Raw genomic sequence first — 17,624 nt, forward strand, 5'->3', positions numbered from 1 at the left:
ATCTACATGAATATGTTTTGGCCTCAAGTCTGGTCGTTCATTTAGATCCAGCATTCAAAGGTGGAGAAATGTAAATATATAAGACTTTACGGTATCAATGATGAAACATTTATCATTCAAGGACAAAGCAAAACAACGAGAAGGAGGGGAAGAATTTATTTTGCGAGAAGCACTGGGGAGACCCGTGATATCATTAATATTGTTTTTTGACAAGTCTATTGTTTAACTTACAAAAGCCCATTGTCAACAAACAGTACTTAAGAATTGAAATGTTTCTTCTTTGGATGGCGTCGTGATTTCGGCCTGCCAACAAACAGACACCCACCTTGCTGTAACTTGGCTAATCAATCCGGTATTTTCAAAGAATTAGGCATGATAAGTACCAAAAATAACAGCAGTTACACCATCCTACACTTTCCGTCTTGGGGGAAAGAATGTGCTCATGTTTAATAAAACTAGCTTAAGTTCCATACCTGATATCAAGCCATAAGCAAAAGCGTTTTCCGCTGCTGAAGTGATTTTGATTAACTCGGCTCCCAGAGATTTGCACACATCGCGTGCATCGGTCCAAGTGGCCGTTGGTTTAATGAAAGCAAAGTAGCATGATCCATTCAACTCCTTCCATCCCGGTGGGCATCGAGGCGATCGAGCTGTGACTGAATTCAAACAGAATGAAAGGAAGTAGCATGTTATCTCTTTACGCTAGTTTCAGTCGACAAACGCACACTTAAATCCTGAAATGCCTTAAATTATCCCTTTGGTAGATCACAAAGCTAAGAAAGTTATATTTTACAGGAAACTTCCGATTTCTGAAAACCTGCCTGTCAAAGTTTGGTTGCCATGGTAACATCAAAGTTAACAAGTCTTGACTTACCAATATCAGGAGCCATAATCAGGGATGGAGACCGTTACGAGATGTCATTTTGACACGTGGGCTTGTCTCCATGTATTATACCAAAAAAGTCTATTTTTAGAAAAAAAATTGCGCCGTACGCGCGTACGAGCACGCGTGTAAATGGCCAGGATTGCGCGTGGAGAAATTGAAATTTTTTTCCTACCCGTTCAAAATGGCGACCAAATTTTAACATTCCAGTTCTAGGGAATATATCCTCGGTGCTGACATTTAAGGAATTAGACTTTCTCAACGAAAAGGTAACAATTGAAAGAAGACGTGGAAAGTTGGAGTAAGCGGCATCATTGATCACATGACTCTCACAGTAAAGTCAAAAAGGCGCCAAAACGGAGGCGCTGCGTGCGTTGCTACAGTTGAATGAATGAAAAAAGCTTACAATTTACGAATATGTATTCAGACACGTAAGTACTTTTTTAAGCTAAGTGAATTTTTTCTCAGCTGCTTTCCGCGTCACTTTTGCCGGTATGATATGGTCCAAATAGTACCCGAAAAATGTCTAAAGTTCAGTTATTTGTTGTAGAAGAAAGTCTAAACAGTTGTGGAAAGTTATGACGCTGCAAAGTTGTAACGCAGTTTTCGCAACCACCATATTGAACTCTGTCAGCTTTCACCTGTTTTCTTGCTAATGTTGAACTGGAAAAAGAGCTTTTTGCTACTTGAAATCAAGTTCCGTGACCATGCAAAGGAAAGAGGCAAAACAAGAACCAGCTACATGGAGGGACTTTCTAACCAGGAAAAAACGCTAAAACAATTATACCTCCCCACATTCGTAACACCGCGGCCGGCTTCTATGCTATAAACAAAGCCTATTACTGATGCCGGGATATAAAACAGTTCAGTGGAGGATGCATTTCACTATGACCGACACCAGTATTTTTTTTTAGGTATTCTTTCACCTTTCCACACGCACATGTGCATCCTATCACCATTATAATCTCCGAAAAGAATGCTCTAGTTTTTGCGAAGGGGATAATGGCTGAAGCTCTTCAAAAGGAAGGAAAAGGAAGTGTATTAAGCTTACGTTAGTTGTACCTTTGATGGAGCCTTTGGACTCTATCTTTTCCAGCTTTTCCTCCACTGTTTTCATGCGTCTGAGAATTTCCAGCCCTTGTGAAGAACTCATACCTGAATTGTAAACATTGCTGAATATGTATCCCTGATCGTCTTTCTTGTTGCTTTTTGAACTGCTGAGCGAAGCCGCCAGGGAAAGTTTTAGCAACGCAAAACTAAAAACCAAGATCATCAAGCAAAATCTCATGTTGAAGACGAACGCCTTTCACGCGGTAACACCCACTTGTGTTTCGGTGGCACTGAGAGTACCAAGTGAGCTGTGTAGAGCGCCTGGGAGTTATATATATGGGAGGAAGAACTTCCGTCGTTGCTTAAAAGAGGTTAGGAGGTTAACAGTAGCAGAATGGAGGATAGTGTCTTATCCAAAAGAAAGTAGATTTGAGTGGCAGAATGTTATCCACTTCAGTTGTACATTAAAACGATTGACAATCGCTGAAACAGCGGGTCAAAATTCATAGACTTCAGCTTCCGTAATTTCAACTAAGGATGGATCTTGCTATGTATTCCTATTTTGTCAGGTTTTCTTGCAGCTTAAAATATATGAGAAAACACACCAAAAAAGATAGTTCACTTTCAAGGCCATAGAAAAAAAAAACAAGAGAACAACGGGGGGAAAGGGGGGGGAGGGGATATTTTTAGACTTTATAAATTATCAGCTTCCACATGCAATGATCTTTTTATTCAATCTGGTGGGGGTGAGAGCGCTGAGAGGGGGTGGTGTGGGGGGTAGTTTAGTTCTCGAAATTTGGCATGGGTAGGGGTGCACCGCCCGGATTTTTAAACCTTATCCACTGATTCAATGAATTATGACATGTTCCTCACTGGTTTTATCAGCCCGATCTCCTGCTGATGTTGACTAAATAAAAGAAAGAACTTCCTTTGTTGCTTAAAAGGGGTTAGGAGGTTAACAGTAGCATAATAGAGTATAGTTTATAATCCACAAAGAAGAAGATTTAAGATGCAGAGTATAATCCATTTTGTACATTAAAATGATTGACAGCGGGTCAAAATTCATAAGCAATCATGGACTTCATATTCACTTCAGTTTCCGTAATTTTAACTAATGATGGATCTTGCTATGTATTCCCATTTTCACAGATTTTCTTGCAGCCTAAGAACTATGAAAAAACACACACAAAAAAAATTGGTTCACTTTGGAGGCTATAGTAAAACAACGAGAGGGGTGTGGAGGGGAGATACATCTAGAGTTTGAAACCGTATCCACAGATTCAATAAATTATGACATGTTCCTCAATAGTTTTATCAGCTCGATATATATCCTGATTTTGAATAAATAAAAGAAAGAACTTCCTTCGTTGCTTAAAAAAGGTTAGGAGGTTAAGTAGCATAGTGGAGGATAGTTTATAATCCAAAAGGAAGTAGATTTGAGTTGCAGAGTGTTATCCATTTTGCACGTTAAAGCGATTAAACGTTGCTGAAACAAGGTCAAAATTCACTACCAATTAAGGACTCCAGTTTCACTAATTTCAACAACAAATGGATCTTGCTGTCTACTTCTTACTTTGTAATACACAGACATTTCTTGAAGCCTAAGAATTTTAAGAAAATTAAACGCCAAATTAAGAAAAGTTACTGAGGTAGGCGTAGCAAACCCCAAAGCACAGAGAGCAGCAAGTAGTGACTTATTTATCGGTTCTATCAATTATCAGTTTTTCACTTGCAGGAGCCTTTTAATTTACTTACTCTTTCTGATTGAGTGGTGGTGGGGGCTAGGGGTGGTTAAGCAGAGAAATTGGAGGAAGAGTTGTGAAAGTTTATCTCCTGATTCAATAAAGACGATCGTAGTTCCTAGTATTAACTAGAAATCAACCGCCGGAAGTTGCGCGTGAGAAAGTAAAATCTTCCCTTGTGGATAGATAGCTTTATTAAAAAGTCCATTGCAGCCCAGAGGCTGGATGACGGACTGTACAATATATAATACTAAAATACGAGAAAGGATAAAAAAACTATTATAAATAAATAAATAAATAACAGTTTAAGTAAAAAAAAAACAGCCGCGGATATATGATAAAGCCATTAGAAAGTAGCCGCGTTACGCATGATAAAACTATTCTTAAATCTAATTGTTCTACAAATAGCATGGTACTTTAAAAGCGCGCTTTCTTCTTAAAGCTACGGTACTAAGATTACGTGGCGGCAAAAGGCCATGTAATTTGTGGAGGCTGTTGTCCTTAATCACATTGAATAGTCGCTCCGTCAGCCATTGGCATTGTTGCGTAAAAGAGGTTATAAAGGGTAGTATTTCCTTAGTTGAGATTATAAAATTAAGCCGAATTATGCCCTCCGAGGAAGTAGTGGTTGAGAATGGGGAAAGAGAGGTTCGTTGTTTGTAAAAAGCCAGCACCCCGACCTATAACAGCCTTACTGGTAATTTGCCTTGCAAGGAGTATATATATATTAGATAATGAACGCTGAAAGGAAAGTTCCTTGGAGATGCGTGACACTTGAAAATGTTTTCGGATAGGATTGATATAAAAATAAATATCAAAAAGTGTCAAAGATGACACTTAATTTTTTAATTTTTTTGTTTGTATCAAATAAAGCGCGCAAGAAACAATTGGAAAATAATTTAGGGGTTAAAAGTAGCAGTTGGGTTCCGCTTTAGGCGATCAGTTTAAATCACTAAAGAGGTCTGGAGTGAGGCGTTTTAGCTGCTGGCCGCAACGGAAATGGACTTTATTCGAATCCCCGGTATTGAAATAGAACTACAGTAGCTTGCACTATGGCGAGGCTAAGAGGAGGAATCTTCTCGCTTGCCGGCAAATATATATTTTAAATATTTCCCCCCGCAAAAGCCACCATTATAAGCTACAATCTTGGACAGATTAAAATGAAATATTACCCCCCCCCCCCTTCCCCTTCCCCCCCCCCCCCCTCCCCCGAAATCAATGATGAATTCGCGCGCAAAGCAAAACGCGCCTTTTTTCCATCATTGAAATAGGGGTGGTCTTAATTTTTCATTTGATCTGTCCAAGATTGTAGATCTAGTTCCGCAATACCGAGAATACGAATAATTATTGGTGCGCGTTAAAGTTAATAATAATGCGCAAATGTAGGTCCCACTCTTTGATTAAAATAGGCAATCCTTTATTAACTTTTGTGGTTAACTTTATTAATCAGGTCTACTTTCATGCTAATCGAGATTGACGATCTCTTAGATATGCCTTGTGAAATGATCATAGCTTCAGTTATACCTGTCCCTTAGGCAATGAAGGCCATCTCGCAAATATAACCACCTTTGGTGTTGCAGGATCCACTGTCGTGCCATCTGCGTGATGCTGTACCACTCCAAAAGATCCCACAATCTCCAGAACCATTAGGCTCATTTTTATCCCAGAATGAAGAGACAAGATTGCTTCCGTCTACCCAGTAGAATTTGCCGTTTCTTCCCTTCTTCAAACCAAAATAAACGTACGTCAAGCTGGCAAGATCCCCTAAATTAGAAAAAGTGACATAAATAAGCAATACTGCGATTACAGTTGAGTATTTACCGAGGTTTACTGAGGTCGATTTATTCAATTTTGGTAAATTGTGAAATTGTTTCAGTTATTCTGACGTTAGTAATCCAAGAACAACGGTGATAAATCAACAGACCATTGAGGCATTATCCTTATGTCGCTGTCAAAATCGGGCCTTGAAATCGCAACTTATTCAAAAAAGTCCAAGATTTATTATAAGTATAATCAAGAATTCCGCTGATTCAGTTCCCAGGGAAATGTAAAATATTTTCGTTGAGGTCAACTCTTGACTCACCGAACTCGTTTCTAGTTATAACCACTGAAAGGTAAATTAAGGGTTCTACTGTTGCTATGGCAACCTATTGAAAAGGACAATAACTTGTTCACTAATATTTAGGCATTTGTTTGATACAATTATTGTTATATAAAGTGATAAAGAGTGGTAGTACAGTAGATGTTCTAGCAAGTGATGGAAGCTGGTGCCAGCCAAAAAACAAAAATTATAAATAAATAACACGCCCGTTAAGCTTCGATCTATGAAACAAAACCTTGTGAAATCACACAACTGACCCTCGCGGAGTTATCCTAAACCATCCCACCAGATTTTTTCTAGGTTCAAATTAACTCTCTTCCTCGAAAACGGTCAAAATCACAAGTAAGTGAACTTTACCTGCTATTAAGCCATAAGCAAAACGGTTTTTAGCTGCCGAAGTGATTTTAGCCAAGTCTCCTCCAAGAGATTTGCACACATAGCGTGCATCGTTCCATGAAGCCTTCGGTTTTATGAAAGCAACGAAACAGGAATCCTTAAACACTTTCCATCCCGGTGGACATCTTGCTGTGGATTAAATTAAAAGAGCATGAAATTTAAATGAAATTCACAGCCTCTTCAGTGGAGCTCTCTATTTTCGTCGTTGGCTTTTATAGTGTTCATTCTCCCCGACCCCCTCCACCCTCCACACATGCGTGACACAGACATGCGCGTTCGTGGTGAGCGCGAACGCATGAACAAAATTTTACGACCCAAGAAAATCTCGTAGCATACACAGAAGAAAATTAAAAACAGTAAATACTCATAACTTTTAGCGAAAAGAAATATTTTTTCACTAACTGTACGAAAGAAGGTCTAAGTTTGGCAACATTAAAATGGTCAATGCAAAATCAGGACTGATAGAAGATTCTCCCGAACATAGAATGCGAGCAGTCTCTTTCATAAATTATGTAGCGTGCGATGGATTTAGCGAGCGGTGAAGCCTCCTCGTTCAATTCTCTAATTTGATAATTTTTACCGTGACTTTGCGCGCGTGCGACTGCTCGCAGTCTATCTCGAACCGACGATGAAGGGTCAAATTTTTTACCTTTCGATGGCCTTCTCCACTGTTTCTCGCCAAGTTTTTGTACAATGGTATTTAACCGTTTGAGAATTTCCTTCCCTTGCAAAGAACTCAAACCCAAGTTGTAAACGCTGTTGAAGGTGTATCCGTCCTTAGTTTTACTCTCGCTGCCTTTTGAGCTGTTCAGCGATGCTGCAAGAAATTGCTGCACCGACAAAACGGATAACATCAAAATAAAACTGAAAAAACGCATTTTCAAGGAAATCTTCTTTCACCGGCAACAGCAACTTTTTTGTCAAGAACTCTAATTTCGGCACTGATTTCAGCCGTAGAAAATTGGATATACTTCCTAGACAGCAAGCGGGCTTCACGCACGGGCGCTCCCTCAGTAACATGTTTGATCAGGCAGTTAGGGACACCTCTCACCGAGCATGCGCAAGTTCATTTTTGACTTGTTGTCATACTGTTAACATCGAGTAAACACATTTCCGATCTGCGATTTAGCGAAGTGGCCTTCTGGTTCTTTTCATGTGACTAAAATCACCGTCAATATTTGGTTTGCTAACATCTTGAATCTGCGAACGGGTCTTTGGGCATGATGTTCAACAAGTTTGCCTATAAATTTTGAAGGTCTCTGAAGAGTCTCTTGGCGCCGCGACTAGCCACGAACATTTGGTTTGCAAGGTAATTCTGAAGATAATGTGCAGTGAAACTTCACAGGAAACTTCGCTGTGTTCTTAGTGTTTTCCTGCCTGAAGCTCAAATCAAACATTTTTAAAATAAATTACAATTCCCTAATTATAAACTTGTCCCACGGTGAATTTCACTCAGAAAGTTCGCGTGACGTTTGTTTCGTTCTCATGTGCAAAGAAATATAAATTAAATTATTTCCCGATTTTTCACGCGAACGACGACCCCAGTATGCCACCAAAAAGACATAGAAATGAAGAATCAATCCACAGCTTTGTTTCGTATCTCGAAAATTCTGCACAGGGATTTTTAATTGGCTACATGCAATATTAATGCAAGGTCGACCGGCATCACAAAATAGTATTGCGTGATTTTTACTTCATTATCACATATAGTGACTTGGATCTCGTGATCCAAAAAACAATAGTTTTTAGAATCATGCGCGAGATAACTTCCTTTTGCTCAGAGAGAGAAAGTGAAACTTCACCGGCCTGAGAGCGATTAACAGGAATTGAAACCAAAGCAAAATCACTGGATGAGGACGTGTACTTCTCGCAGGTAGCGGCAGCGCATTAATTTCGCGTGACTTTCGGGCTGGTTCAGTTGTTCTTTCGTCCTACGTACGAACATCGAATTAATTTCGATGTCTATTACATTGCTGTTTAATTTGTTTCAGGAGCAGGCGTCTCGTCATTGCCGTCTTGTTGACTTCAGAACTGATCTGCATCAGCTGTAACGAATAATCTACGATAGACTAACAGGAACATTTTCCGTTTAGTAAAGGTAGACAAGGTAAGCAAAATGCTTTTCTTATAACATATTGAAACGTAAGCACATTTCTGACATTTTAGGGGCAGCGAATTCGAAGGTGAACTATGCCGAGCTGTGCGATTAAAATTTGCTTCCGGCCAAAATGTTATTTTATCGCAGTAAATCTGCTTCAATTTCTCTCTTGGTGTCTTTGCCTATGAAAACTGACATAAGTCGCCAGCTATTCTCACACGAGCAACAGATCACAGCAGCTCTTGTGTAAGTGAGTGTTGTGGACCGACTTTTCAGAAAACAACGAAGATCATAGCTATGAAATAGTCAAGGAATTTTTGCTCACATCGGTTCCAGTATGCTGTCCACTAGAACGTACTAGAATCCAGTTGACAAGCTGTAACCAGCTGAAATACTTCACAAAAACCTTGTTACAAAAGACAAGAAAACTTTCACTTAAAGAATCTATTTAATACCCAGAAAGGAGTGAAACCTTTGTCGCTTAAAGACAATTACTGAATAGTTTCGAACAGTTCGAGTTCCGTTTTGAGTCTAGAAATTTGCATGTCATGGTCCATAACACTCGTGCCGTGATTCGACGCAATGGCTAAAAATCAATTTGCCGTCACCAAAACGCTTGTGCCTACGCATTAATGGACTGCTTCACGCGAAAATTTTGCTGTCTTTTGCAACAAGGATTTTTGTGGAGTATTTAAGTTGGTTACAGCTTTGCACAGAACTGGCACAGAACGTTTGAGCGAAAGTTCCATAATATATAAAAAGCTTGAAGCAAATTGAACTCACCCAGTAAATATTTATCTCCTAGAACGAAGCCTAGTTGCTTTACAAGCACCAAGTATCATGGCAGGTCTTTTTCTTTTAATTATTGAAGATCACTACATCAGATTGTTACGTTTGCCAATATAAACATAAGCAAAATTTATTTAACCTCGCGAGAGTTAAACGCTTGTTCAGTGTGGGTTCTTCTGATCAATCCATTTTATAAATCCTAGCCTGATGCCTCATCCCCCTCCCCCTTCAGGTCCTTCTGGTGACGGCGAATTGTTACAGCCATCGTCTCGAACTCGGCTCCAGACTCAAATTAATCTTGTACCCAGACCTCCCACGGTCACATTTCGACATTTCCGAACCGACTGAGATCTGGGTACGAGATTAGACTCGAACTTCCAGCAGCAGCAGTTAAAGCTACTTCCCACAAGGTCTATCAGACCATCAGAGAGTATGCAGATCCATTCCTTAGAGTGTCTAATTTCGTTGGACCTGTATATAACTCAGCTGTGATTGTTTCAGTGCCAACAATGGCTGCAACAAGTTAAAAAAATGGTGTTACACTTTTGCCTTGATTGCGTATCCCTCCCTTTCTCACCATTCAATGTTGTTGACGTGCTGCAAAAGACTTCGCGTTCCTTACGCTATCGATCATTGGACGAAGAAGAGGGATGGGGGAGGGGGGAGGGGGAGGGGGAGGGGTTAGGGGGCATTGGTCGATAATGTTATCAAACTGGTTTTAGGATCCATTCTCGTCTTTGTCCATTGTTTCGCTGTGAGTTGCTTAGTAGACTGAAGCCATGCCATTTATGAACGTTACAAATATAAAAAAATATTTTCTTTAAAAAGATGTTAGCAAACGTCTTTTCCATGGTTATTCTTGTTGGGGCAACCTTTGTTAATTTGCAAGTGTAAAAAACTGACAAAGACTGGGTAATTATACTCCGTACAAATAAGGAAAAACTATAATTTAACTTTGTCGTCAGGTTTCTTCAGCACTCCAACCCCGCCCCTGTCCATCCCTACCAATGTTGCCAATAAATTCTCAAGTTGCAAGTCTTTTACTAGTACTTCAGACCAGCTGTCGTTTTACTGGAAGGAAGGGGAGCAAAAACCATTCTGATGACGGTCGCCGTTTAACTTTCTCTTCCCTCCATGATTTGCAATCCCTTCAACAACTGGTATTCTAAAACAGAAGTTTTATATGTTATATTCATTTGAGGTTCTGCTTTTTAACGCACCACTCCCGGCGAAGTTATTCTAACAAACAATTTCATTTCTGAAAAAGGCTTATTAAAGGTTGATCCCGGCTGAGTATGGCGACTGGACTCGACTACAGCGAGGAGCAACTGAACTACTATAGGATTTGCTATGTCACCACTGATTTAATATCCGAAAGTCTCCGAACAATCTTCAAACAAGAATGGGACAACCGCTTCAAGGCCACATTGGGGGAATGGAAAGACGAGCCAAGAAATGGACTGGACTTCTATAACGGGGAGTCTCCCGGGAACCAAAGAAGAAACGCGCGTCTTTTAGGTACCATGATAAATGGAGATACATCTAAATGGGATTGCACCATGCTGTTTTACGCCATCCTGTACTCCGATAGCATTGGACACGGTCTTAATGCAGCACTCAAGTCAAATGTAGATGACCTCAGGAAGTTTCGCAATGAAGACTTTGCTCATTTGCCACAAGGCTGTCTCTCAGACGCAGAGTTTCAAATTGCTATTGCTAAAGTGCAGCTTGCTCTTCAAGCACTTGGCCTCTCTACTACCCGGATTCAAGAAATCAGAAGTCAGACAAGCTTCCCGACGAAAGAATTACGAAAGGTCTTGAAAGAAGTTGACGACCTTAAACAGGAGCTTCAAGAAAAAGAAAAACAGCGCCAAATCCTTGAAGACCAACTTCAGACTGAAGTTTCTCCATTTTGTGTTCTTCCCGCCAAGCCTTCACACGTCGTTGCAGGACGAGACAACGAGGAGGCTAGAATAACACAACAGCTAAAAAAGCTTAAAGACGCCAATGAAGGCCGCTTAAGTTACCTGTACATCTCTGGAAATCCTGGAAGTGGCAAATCGCAGTTGGCTGGCCTCGTCGCAAAGAAAATATTCGAGGAGACCGCAGACAACGCGCACACGTCTACATTTGTGATGACTCTTAATGCTGAAAGCGCTGAATCATTGTTAGAATCGTATGTCTCTTTTGCTCGACATCTGAAGTGTCCAGAGTATGCCACTACAAACACCTTTAACTCCAACGATTTGAACACTGAGAAAAAGATTGCCTATTTGAAGTCGTTAGTTGGTGCAAAGGTGGAGCTTTACACATCCTGGCTGCTGTTAGTTGACAATGTTACAAGCACATTCCGTGTACAGCCCCACTTGCCTGAGCCAGGAAATGAACAGTGGTTCAGAGGCCAAATATTGATAACAACACAGGACGCTATTTCAATCCCGCCAACAAACCTGTACATAAATCATATCTCAGTGAGCAAGGGCATGGAGCTTGCTGATGCCACTTCCTTATTAGCCACGCTCTCTGGTGTCACTGACATTGAGATGGAGAAAGCAGTTGTACGGGCATTAGACTTTCAACCTCTTGCCTTAGCAGGCGCCGCCACTTTTGTCAAGCAAGTTCGTGAAAGTAATGCATCTTCAAATTTTGGTTGGAGGGACTACTTGGAAAAACTGGAGAAAGGCCACCGTCCTCAAACCGCGACCATTCTTTCTGAGACCAACCCAAGCTATCCAAAGTCGATGACCGCAGCGATTACACTTGCTGTTGAAAACGTGATGTCATCTGACAAGGTTTTAAATCACACATTCAGATTCATTTCTCTCTGTGCACGAGAACCACTAAACCTTGAACTTGTGATAAACTACATTCTGAATGTAGAAAACGAAAACGTTCCGAGGGAAGATGACGAATTGAAGGATGAAGACATAATTCGTAGAAGGATTCGAAAAAGCTCACCTTTGTTACTTAAAGAAGAGGACAATGATGTCTTCGTCAGTCTACATCAGGTTGTGCACGATGTAATCGAAACAAAAGCTAGGAACTCTTCAGAAAGCCAGCACCTTGCAGTCCTTCATGGAGCCATTGAATCATTCAACCAGTTCACAGAAAATATCCGGCTAAGGAGATCAAATTCTCTTGTTAAGAGCTGGCACGTGGCTCCGCATTTGAGATCCTTAATCGAAAACATTGAAAATGCGTACAGTAAAGGCGACATATCTCAATTAGTTAAAAACATTGGGTTCAATATAGCATATTATCCAGATTATTTTGTTGAGTTTGGCCACATTTGTAATGATGTTTGCGACTATAATACAGCAAAACGGTTCTGTGATTTAGCATTAAAATTAATTCTGCATGGCGGTAAGCTGTTTGGTGACGCAAATGCAACAGAAGACAGTGTTCTTATTTCCATAGGCATTATTCATAGAAACCTGAGTGAGTTTCAACCCGCAAAACAATACTTTGAACGTGCCTTGGCCATTCAGCTACGCAAACATGGACGACAACATGTTTATGTCGCAGTTTTGTATGATCACTTGGCTGAGGTACTTGGTTTGCAAGGTGACTTAAAGCAAGCAAAGGAGTATCATGAACGTGCCTTGGAAATTCGGTTACAAAAGCTTGAGCCTCACAATTTAGATTTTGCAGCTTCCTACAAGAATTTAGCTGATGTTCTCTCTGACCTTGGTGACCTGGAGCAAGCAAAGGAGTATTATGAACGCGCCCTGGCCATTCGGCTGGAAAAGCTAGAACCTCATCATACTGATATCGCATCTACTTTTAATAATCTTGGTATTGTTCTCGGTGACCAAGGTGACCTGCAGCAGGCAAAGGAATATCATTTTCGTGCTCTCGTTATTTGGCTAGAAAAGTTTGGACCTCAGCATGTTGCTGTTGCAACTTCTTACTATAACCTGGCTATTGTATTCTTTGTTCAACGTGATCTGGAGAACGCAAAGGAGTATAACGAACGTTCCCTAGCCATTCGACTACACAAACTTGGACCTCAACATGCTGATGTCGGCCGTTCTTATATCCTCTCGGGTCGCATACTCCATGACCAAGGTTACCTGGACCAAGCAAAGGAATACTATGAGCGTAGCTTGAGCATTGTGCTGCCAAAGCACGGACCTCAAGGCCTTGAGGTGGCAGCTTGTTATACAGACTTGGCATCTGTAAGTCGTGATCAAGGTGACCTGGTGCAAGCAAAGGAGTATTATGACTGTGCTCTAGCTATTAGACTGCAGACATTTGGACCTCAGAATGTTTTTGTGGCGCATTTGTGTTGTGAATTGGGTGATGTACTACGTGACCAGGGCGACCTCAAGAAAGCGAGAGAGTATTATGATCGTGCGCTGACAATATATTTGGACAGGTTTGGACCTGAACATCCTCGTGTTGCTTCTGTTCAGCGTAGTTTAGTTCAGTTGCATCAGATGAAACAGAGTAAAGAGAATTTGTAAGCCCCTGGACCCAAAAGGCTAGGCGCGCCAGTCAGAGTGTAACGTGTGTAATAATTTCAGAAACCTGGATTTAACTTTCTTTCTCTTGAACGGAAACGTAAAAGGAGTTACGTCTTTATAGAGACAAGTAAGCACCCAAAATCAGGATTAGCTGCATTTCTAAACATAAGTAAGACAAGTTCAAACAGGAAATTGTGATTGCATTGTGGAGTTTTCTAAACCGAATGCGTTTGAAATCTCTGCTATTGAAGAAATCGGTAGTTTTTTCAATTTTTGAAATTCGGTTGCGTGGAAACGTTTGACTAGTTTGTGAGTCTCAATGAAGACGTTAATATCTTGCAATTTTTTTCAAGCAAGAAGCTCTGTGCTTTTCCGAAGGCGGGCTCTTTTCGGTGGCTGTTTTTAGCTGATTAGTTAAAAGTTTGTGAGTTTTTAGGGCATGTCTAATGTCTCGATGCGTATCTCATCATTATCAGTAACATAAGGAAAGAGAATAAGTTGATAATTTTACAAAGTGCGAAGTGTTTAATTTAGTGTAAGATCTAGACAAGCTCGAAAGAAAACCATAGTTTAGCTGAGCGACTGGTTCTGAAACTTGCCATCTTTAGGATTAATATTGATAAGAATGATGCTGCAATTTATGTTGGAAGAGCTGCGAGCGTGTGTAGTCCTTTGTTTTAACGTTCGCACGAAAGCCTTTGATCTGTGCAAGGTAAAGGCATCGGCTATTTCATTTTCAAACAGCATTTCGTGAACAAAGCTTAGAGAGCAGTCGTTTTACGAAAGCCTTCCTGCGAGTCAGTCCTAATGCCTTGGTACGTAACCAGGCGTGTTCTTCTAAGTCAAGGCGAGGAGGCTGAGGGCTCGGTGTCTCACCTCCACCGACTGTCGGTCGACTGTCGGTAATCTGTCGGTCAACAGTCGATCGACAGTCGGTGGAGGTGAGCTGTTCTTCACTTTTACAAAGAACTCAGCCGCCGCGCGCCGCACTGCGGGATTCCGGCCAAGAGTTCGCTTGGTTGCCGACTGAATAAGGCTGTGACTTGAAGGCAATGGATCGAAAATACTAGCATAAAGACAATCGTGAAAGGACTGTTTTCTAGGGGATGTAAACGACGAGAAAGACCCAATCCTTCTTCACTTGTGAGCTTAATTTGACTATATTCGAGCGCTGAATTTAACGTAATTTATGCGAACGCATGCAATTTTTCCTTTTGTCCATTGTCAACAAAAAACATATAACATAAGCATTTAACCTTTCAAGAATGAAATTAGCTAATACTTATGGAATTGAACATAAAAAATGTTAAAGAGGAAGTATAAGATTGATATTTTTGATTGTTGACCATTTATTGATTTCTGTTGAGTTTCCCAGTTGATGCACATTAGGGACGAACAAGAGAGAGGATGAAGGTAAGAGAGGTAATCCCAATCCCCCTGAAGTTATTTTGAGATCTCCCGCGAGATCCAGTGTCCCAAGAGGGTTAAGTGATAGCCAATCATATGTCCTGAATTTTACCCACGTGGACAGCTGAACCGATTCCCACGCAATGCTACGCGTCTTTCGCGAATTGATCTTAAAAGAGAATGGCGAACATACCTTCATCCTCTCTTGGGACGGACCATTCCAAAAGTGATGATGAGGCCCAGGCTCCGGTAAAAAACGTTATGCAAAATATTCCTGAGAGGAAAAATTTCCTTTCCTTGAGATACCCATCCCTCCCGTACTCTGTTTCTTATGCTCCTCCAAGGCTTTTGTACTAGGACCAGACTTTGCCAAAAAGCTACGCCGTTCACTCAAGGAAAAAGATACCCTTCAAGTAACAGATCTTTTGAATCCAAACCGACTCAGGACGAAAACTGGCTGGTATCATTCTGAAGTAACTAGAGTGTGCTGACTTAACATGAGGAAAAAATCAGGCTTGGATGGAAATCGAAACCCATGACACTAGACAAGAAGAGTATGTTTGTTGTTGCATCAGGCATCCAAATTTATGAATTGATAGAGCCTTATTTTCATGCAATGTAGGGTTGTCTTTCTTCTCTTGCCTAGGATCAGGTAAGTAATTTGGGTGGAATTTGTTGCCAGAATAAATTTGTGTCTTTAGCGAAGCTCCCAGCCCCACCTCCGTACGCTCACGTCGGTACACGTGACTTTTCCACTATCTATAGCTTCACGGTGACGTCTCCTTGTTTGTACTTGTACGAAGGAGTCGATAACAGAGCTGCTCATGTCCACCGTACGCGGAAAAAGATGGTCGCTGTATATTTTATCTCAATACCATGCGAACCTAACACAGCCAATAGGCACATAGACGACAGTAAATTTTGGGACATTCGTCCCTGTGCTAACAACATTGTGTATGCTAGGTTTGAAGGTTTGAAGCTTTTAGGGTTATCGTACGCTAAGAATTATGGGTGAATCAGTACCAGTCGGCCATCTTTTTCGGTACGGTCAGGATTAAACTGAGATTCCTGGTAAAATAACACTTTCGTTTCTTTGTTATTTGTGCATTTCTGAGTAACTAACATTTTCCATTCTGACCGATCGACTCAACTCCTATATATATTGTCTATTCACAAATGAAACTGCGAAAGGACCAGGATGGGAAATGGGCATTTTATTTCTAATATTTTTGCAATGACGGTTTCACATAAGCAGGCCCGTAGCAGGGGGAGGGGCAGGGGGGCTGGAGCCCCCCCCCCCCCCCAGAATTTTTGGAAGTAACAAAACAGTTTGCCAAAAAATAAATAATTAAACCAAATAAATGTGCAGCAATCAGTCTTAAACTCTAACGCTGCAAATGCCTTTTCAAAGCCCTTTAAAAACGTGTTTACTACCTTTCAGTTTCCTTCGCTAACAGTTTGTTTTATATACAACAACAACAACAACAACAACAAAGGTACTCCTACCTTGTGAATTGGAAATAAGAGCCAAAATGGATCGAAATCAACCAATCTTAAGCCCTAAAAGCTGTTAAAATAAACTACTTGTTTTCTAAGGCATCCGCTCATGTATAGCAATGAAAATGTCCTTAGACCTCCTTAGTGTATAACAATTTACTGTTCGCGCGTTGTCGAAAGACACTCAAATATATCCTCTCGAGAGCCAGAGAAAAAATTCTCCCACAGTCGGATTCTTACTGCCCGGTTAAAGCCAAATTTTAAAAGAGAAAGAAAAATTTGTCGTCCTTTGTTTACGTCCTCCTTCAAACGTGAAATTAGGAAACTTCACATGGTAGTCCACGTAAAAGAAACGGCAACAAAATGTACCAAAAAGTGTGATGCAGGTGCAAAGTTATTGTTTTACTTAATGAATCTACTTTTTTTTCTGTTTCTTTTTTATGTTGTCGTTGCATCTTAAACTCCCTAATCAGTCTGGTTTTTGGGGGGTGACGAGGGGGGGGGGGGGGGGGTGTTGGTTTTGTTTAACCATTTTGCTGAGCCCCCTCAGTTGTTTTAGCCTTGCTACGGGCCTGATAAGGCAAGAGTACACATAAAGATTGTTGTTGTTGTTGTCGTTGTTGTTGTTGTTGTTGTTTTGTTCTTAGAACTAGAAGAAATTAATTGATTAGATTAATTTTTGGGAATTAACGGACGTATCAATTGAGCAACGAGAAATTATCAACTTTGCTTCGAGATAAATGAAACTGTCAATAAAACGGGTTTTCAAAACGCTTTAAATTGTGTCTATATTTTGAGGATCTAATCTCATTCGCGGTTTCACAGGAGTACCTAGGGCACAACCTCATGTTTGTATTGTCCACCACCACACAGCCAGTGGATAGAAAGCCTGTGACAACAAGTCTGGCAAGACCACATCGACAAGACGGTCAGAAATGCCGTATCTTTTGCAGACCTTGATCAGGAAATACTTTAGATGATAAGGTTTAGATAGCAAGACCGACCCTAACGGGCCTTAAGGCAGTAAAAATGACGAACAGAAAAAAAAAGGATATATATAGGGAATTTTAAAATAGGATCAAGGATGTGAGGATTTTACTGTGTAAATAGTTTTATATTCATGTTTTATTATTATTTTGTACGACCCCACAAGCTTGCAGAGCTTTAATTTTAATCGTGCTGAAATAAAGGCTTT

The 17,624-nt window shown here is 40.6% G+C and overlaps 3 protein-coding genes across 4 annotated transcripts in view; 1 reads left to right on the plus strand and 2 right to left on the minus strand.

Annotated features, from left to right (window-relative positions):
* LOC146455728 (perlucin-like protein) overlaps nucleotides 1–2,291 on the minus strand; it is a 3,058-nt gene extending 767 nt beyond the window's left edge. Inside the window, exons 1-2 of the mRNA XM_085093887.1 lie at nucleotides 1,946–2,291; nucleotides 474–641 (exon numbers count right to left, since the gene is read on the minus strand). Coding sequence (XP_084950013.1) covers nucleotides 474–641; nucleotides 1,946–2,171 — 394 coding nt within the window. The 5' untranslated portion in view covers nucleotides 2,172–2,291. The remainder of the gene's footprint in view (nucleotides 1–473; nucleotides 642–1,945) is intronic.
* A 2,762-nt stretch (nucleotides 2,292–5,053) lies between these two features.
* LOC146455729 (CD209 antigen-like protein C) lies at nucleotides 5,054–7,113 on the minus strand. Its single transcript, XM_085093888.1, has 3 exons — nucleotides 6,822–7,113; nucleotides 6,134–6,301; nucleotides 5,054–5,439 (listed from the first exon to the last, which is right to left on the minus strand). Exons 1-3 carry the CDS (start codon nucleotides 7,048–7,050, stop codon nucleotides 5,207–5,209), a joined length of 630 nt encoding a protein of 209 aa, XP_084950014.1. The 5' UTR covers nucleotides 7,051–7,113; the 3' UTR covers nucleotides 5,054–5,206.
* A 781-nt stretch (nucleotides 7,114–7,894) lies between these two features.
* LOC146455730 (uncharacterized) lies at nucleotides 7,895–13,635 on the plus strand. Of its 2 annotated transcripts, none has more exons than XM_085093927.1 (3): nucleotides 7,895–8,045; nucleotides 8,170–8,279; nucleotides 10,327–13,635. In XM_085093927.1, the coding sequence occupies exon 3, from the start codon at nucleotides 10,355–10,357 to the stop codon at nucleotides 13,523–13,525; it is 3,171 nt and encodes a 1,056-aa protein (XP_084950053.1). In that variant the 5' UTR covers nucleotides 7,895–8,045; nucleotides 8,170–8,279; nucleotides 10,327–10,354; the 3' UTR covers nucleotides 13,526–13,635. The 2 variants fall into 2 exon arrangements, with proteins under 2 accessions (XP_084950053.1, XP_084950054.1); XM_085093928.1 differs by having other exon boundaries at nucleotides 10,338–13,635.
* The last annotated feature ends 3,989 nt before the right edge of the window (nucleotides 13,636–17,624 follow it).

This window comes from Pavona decussata, unplaced genomic scaffold, assembly GCF_977016875.1.
Source record: "Pavona decussata unplaced genomic scaffold, jaPavDecu1.1 SCAFFOLD_270, whole genome shotgun sequence".
In the NCBI taxonomy this organism is placed as follows: Eukaryota; Metazoa; Cnidaria; class Anthozoa; order Scleractinia; family Agariciidae; genus Pavona; species Pavona decussata.

Bases quoted from the DNA above. Each gene is read 5' to 3' on its own strand.
- LOC146455729 (XM_085093888.1), bottom strand. From the start codon at position 7,050: ATGCGTTTTTTCAGTTTTATTTTGATGTTATCCGTTTTGTCGGTGCAG. The intron at 6,302-6,821 runs GTAAAAAATTTG...TTTAATCCACAG, and splicing joins GTGGAGAAGGCCATCGAAAG to CAAGATGTCCACCGGGATGG. The intron at 5,440-6,133 runs GTAAAGTTCACT...TTTCTAATTTAG, and splicing joins TGCTTATGGCTTAATAGCAG to GGGATCTTGCCAGCTTGACG.
- LOC146455730 (XM_085093927.1), top strand. From the start codon at position 10,355: ATGGCGACTGGACTCGACTACAGCGAGGAGCAACTGAACTACTATAGG.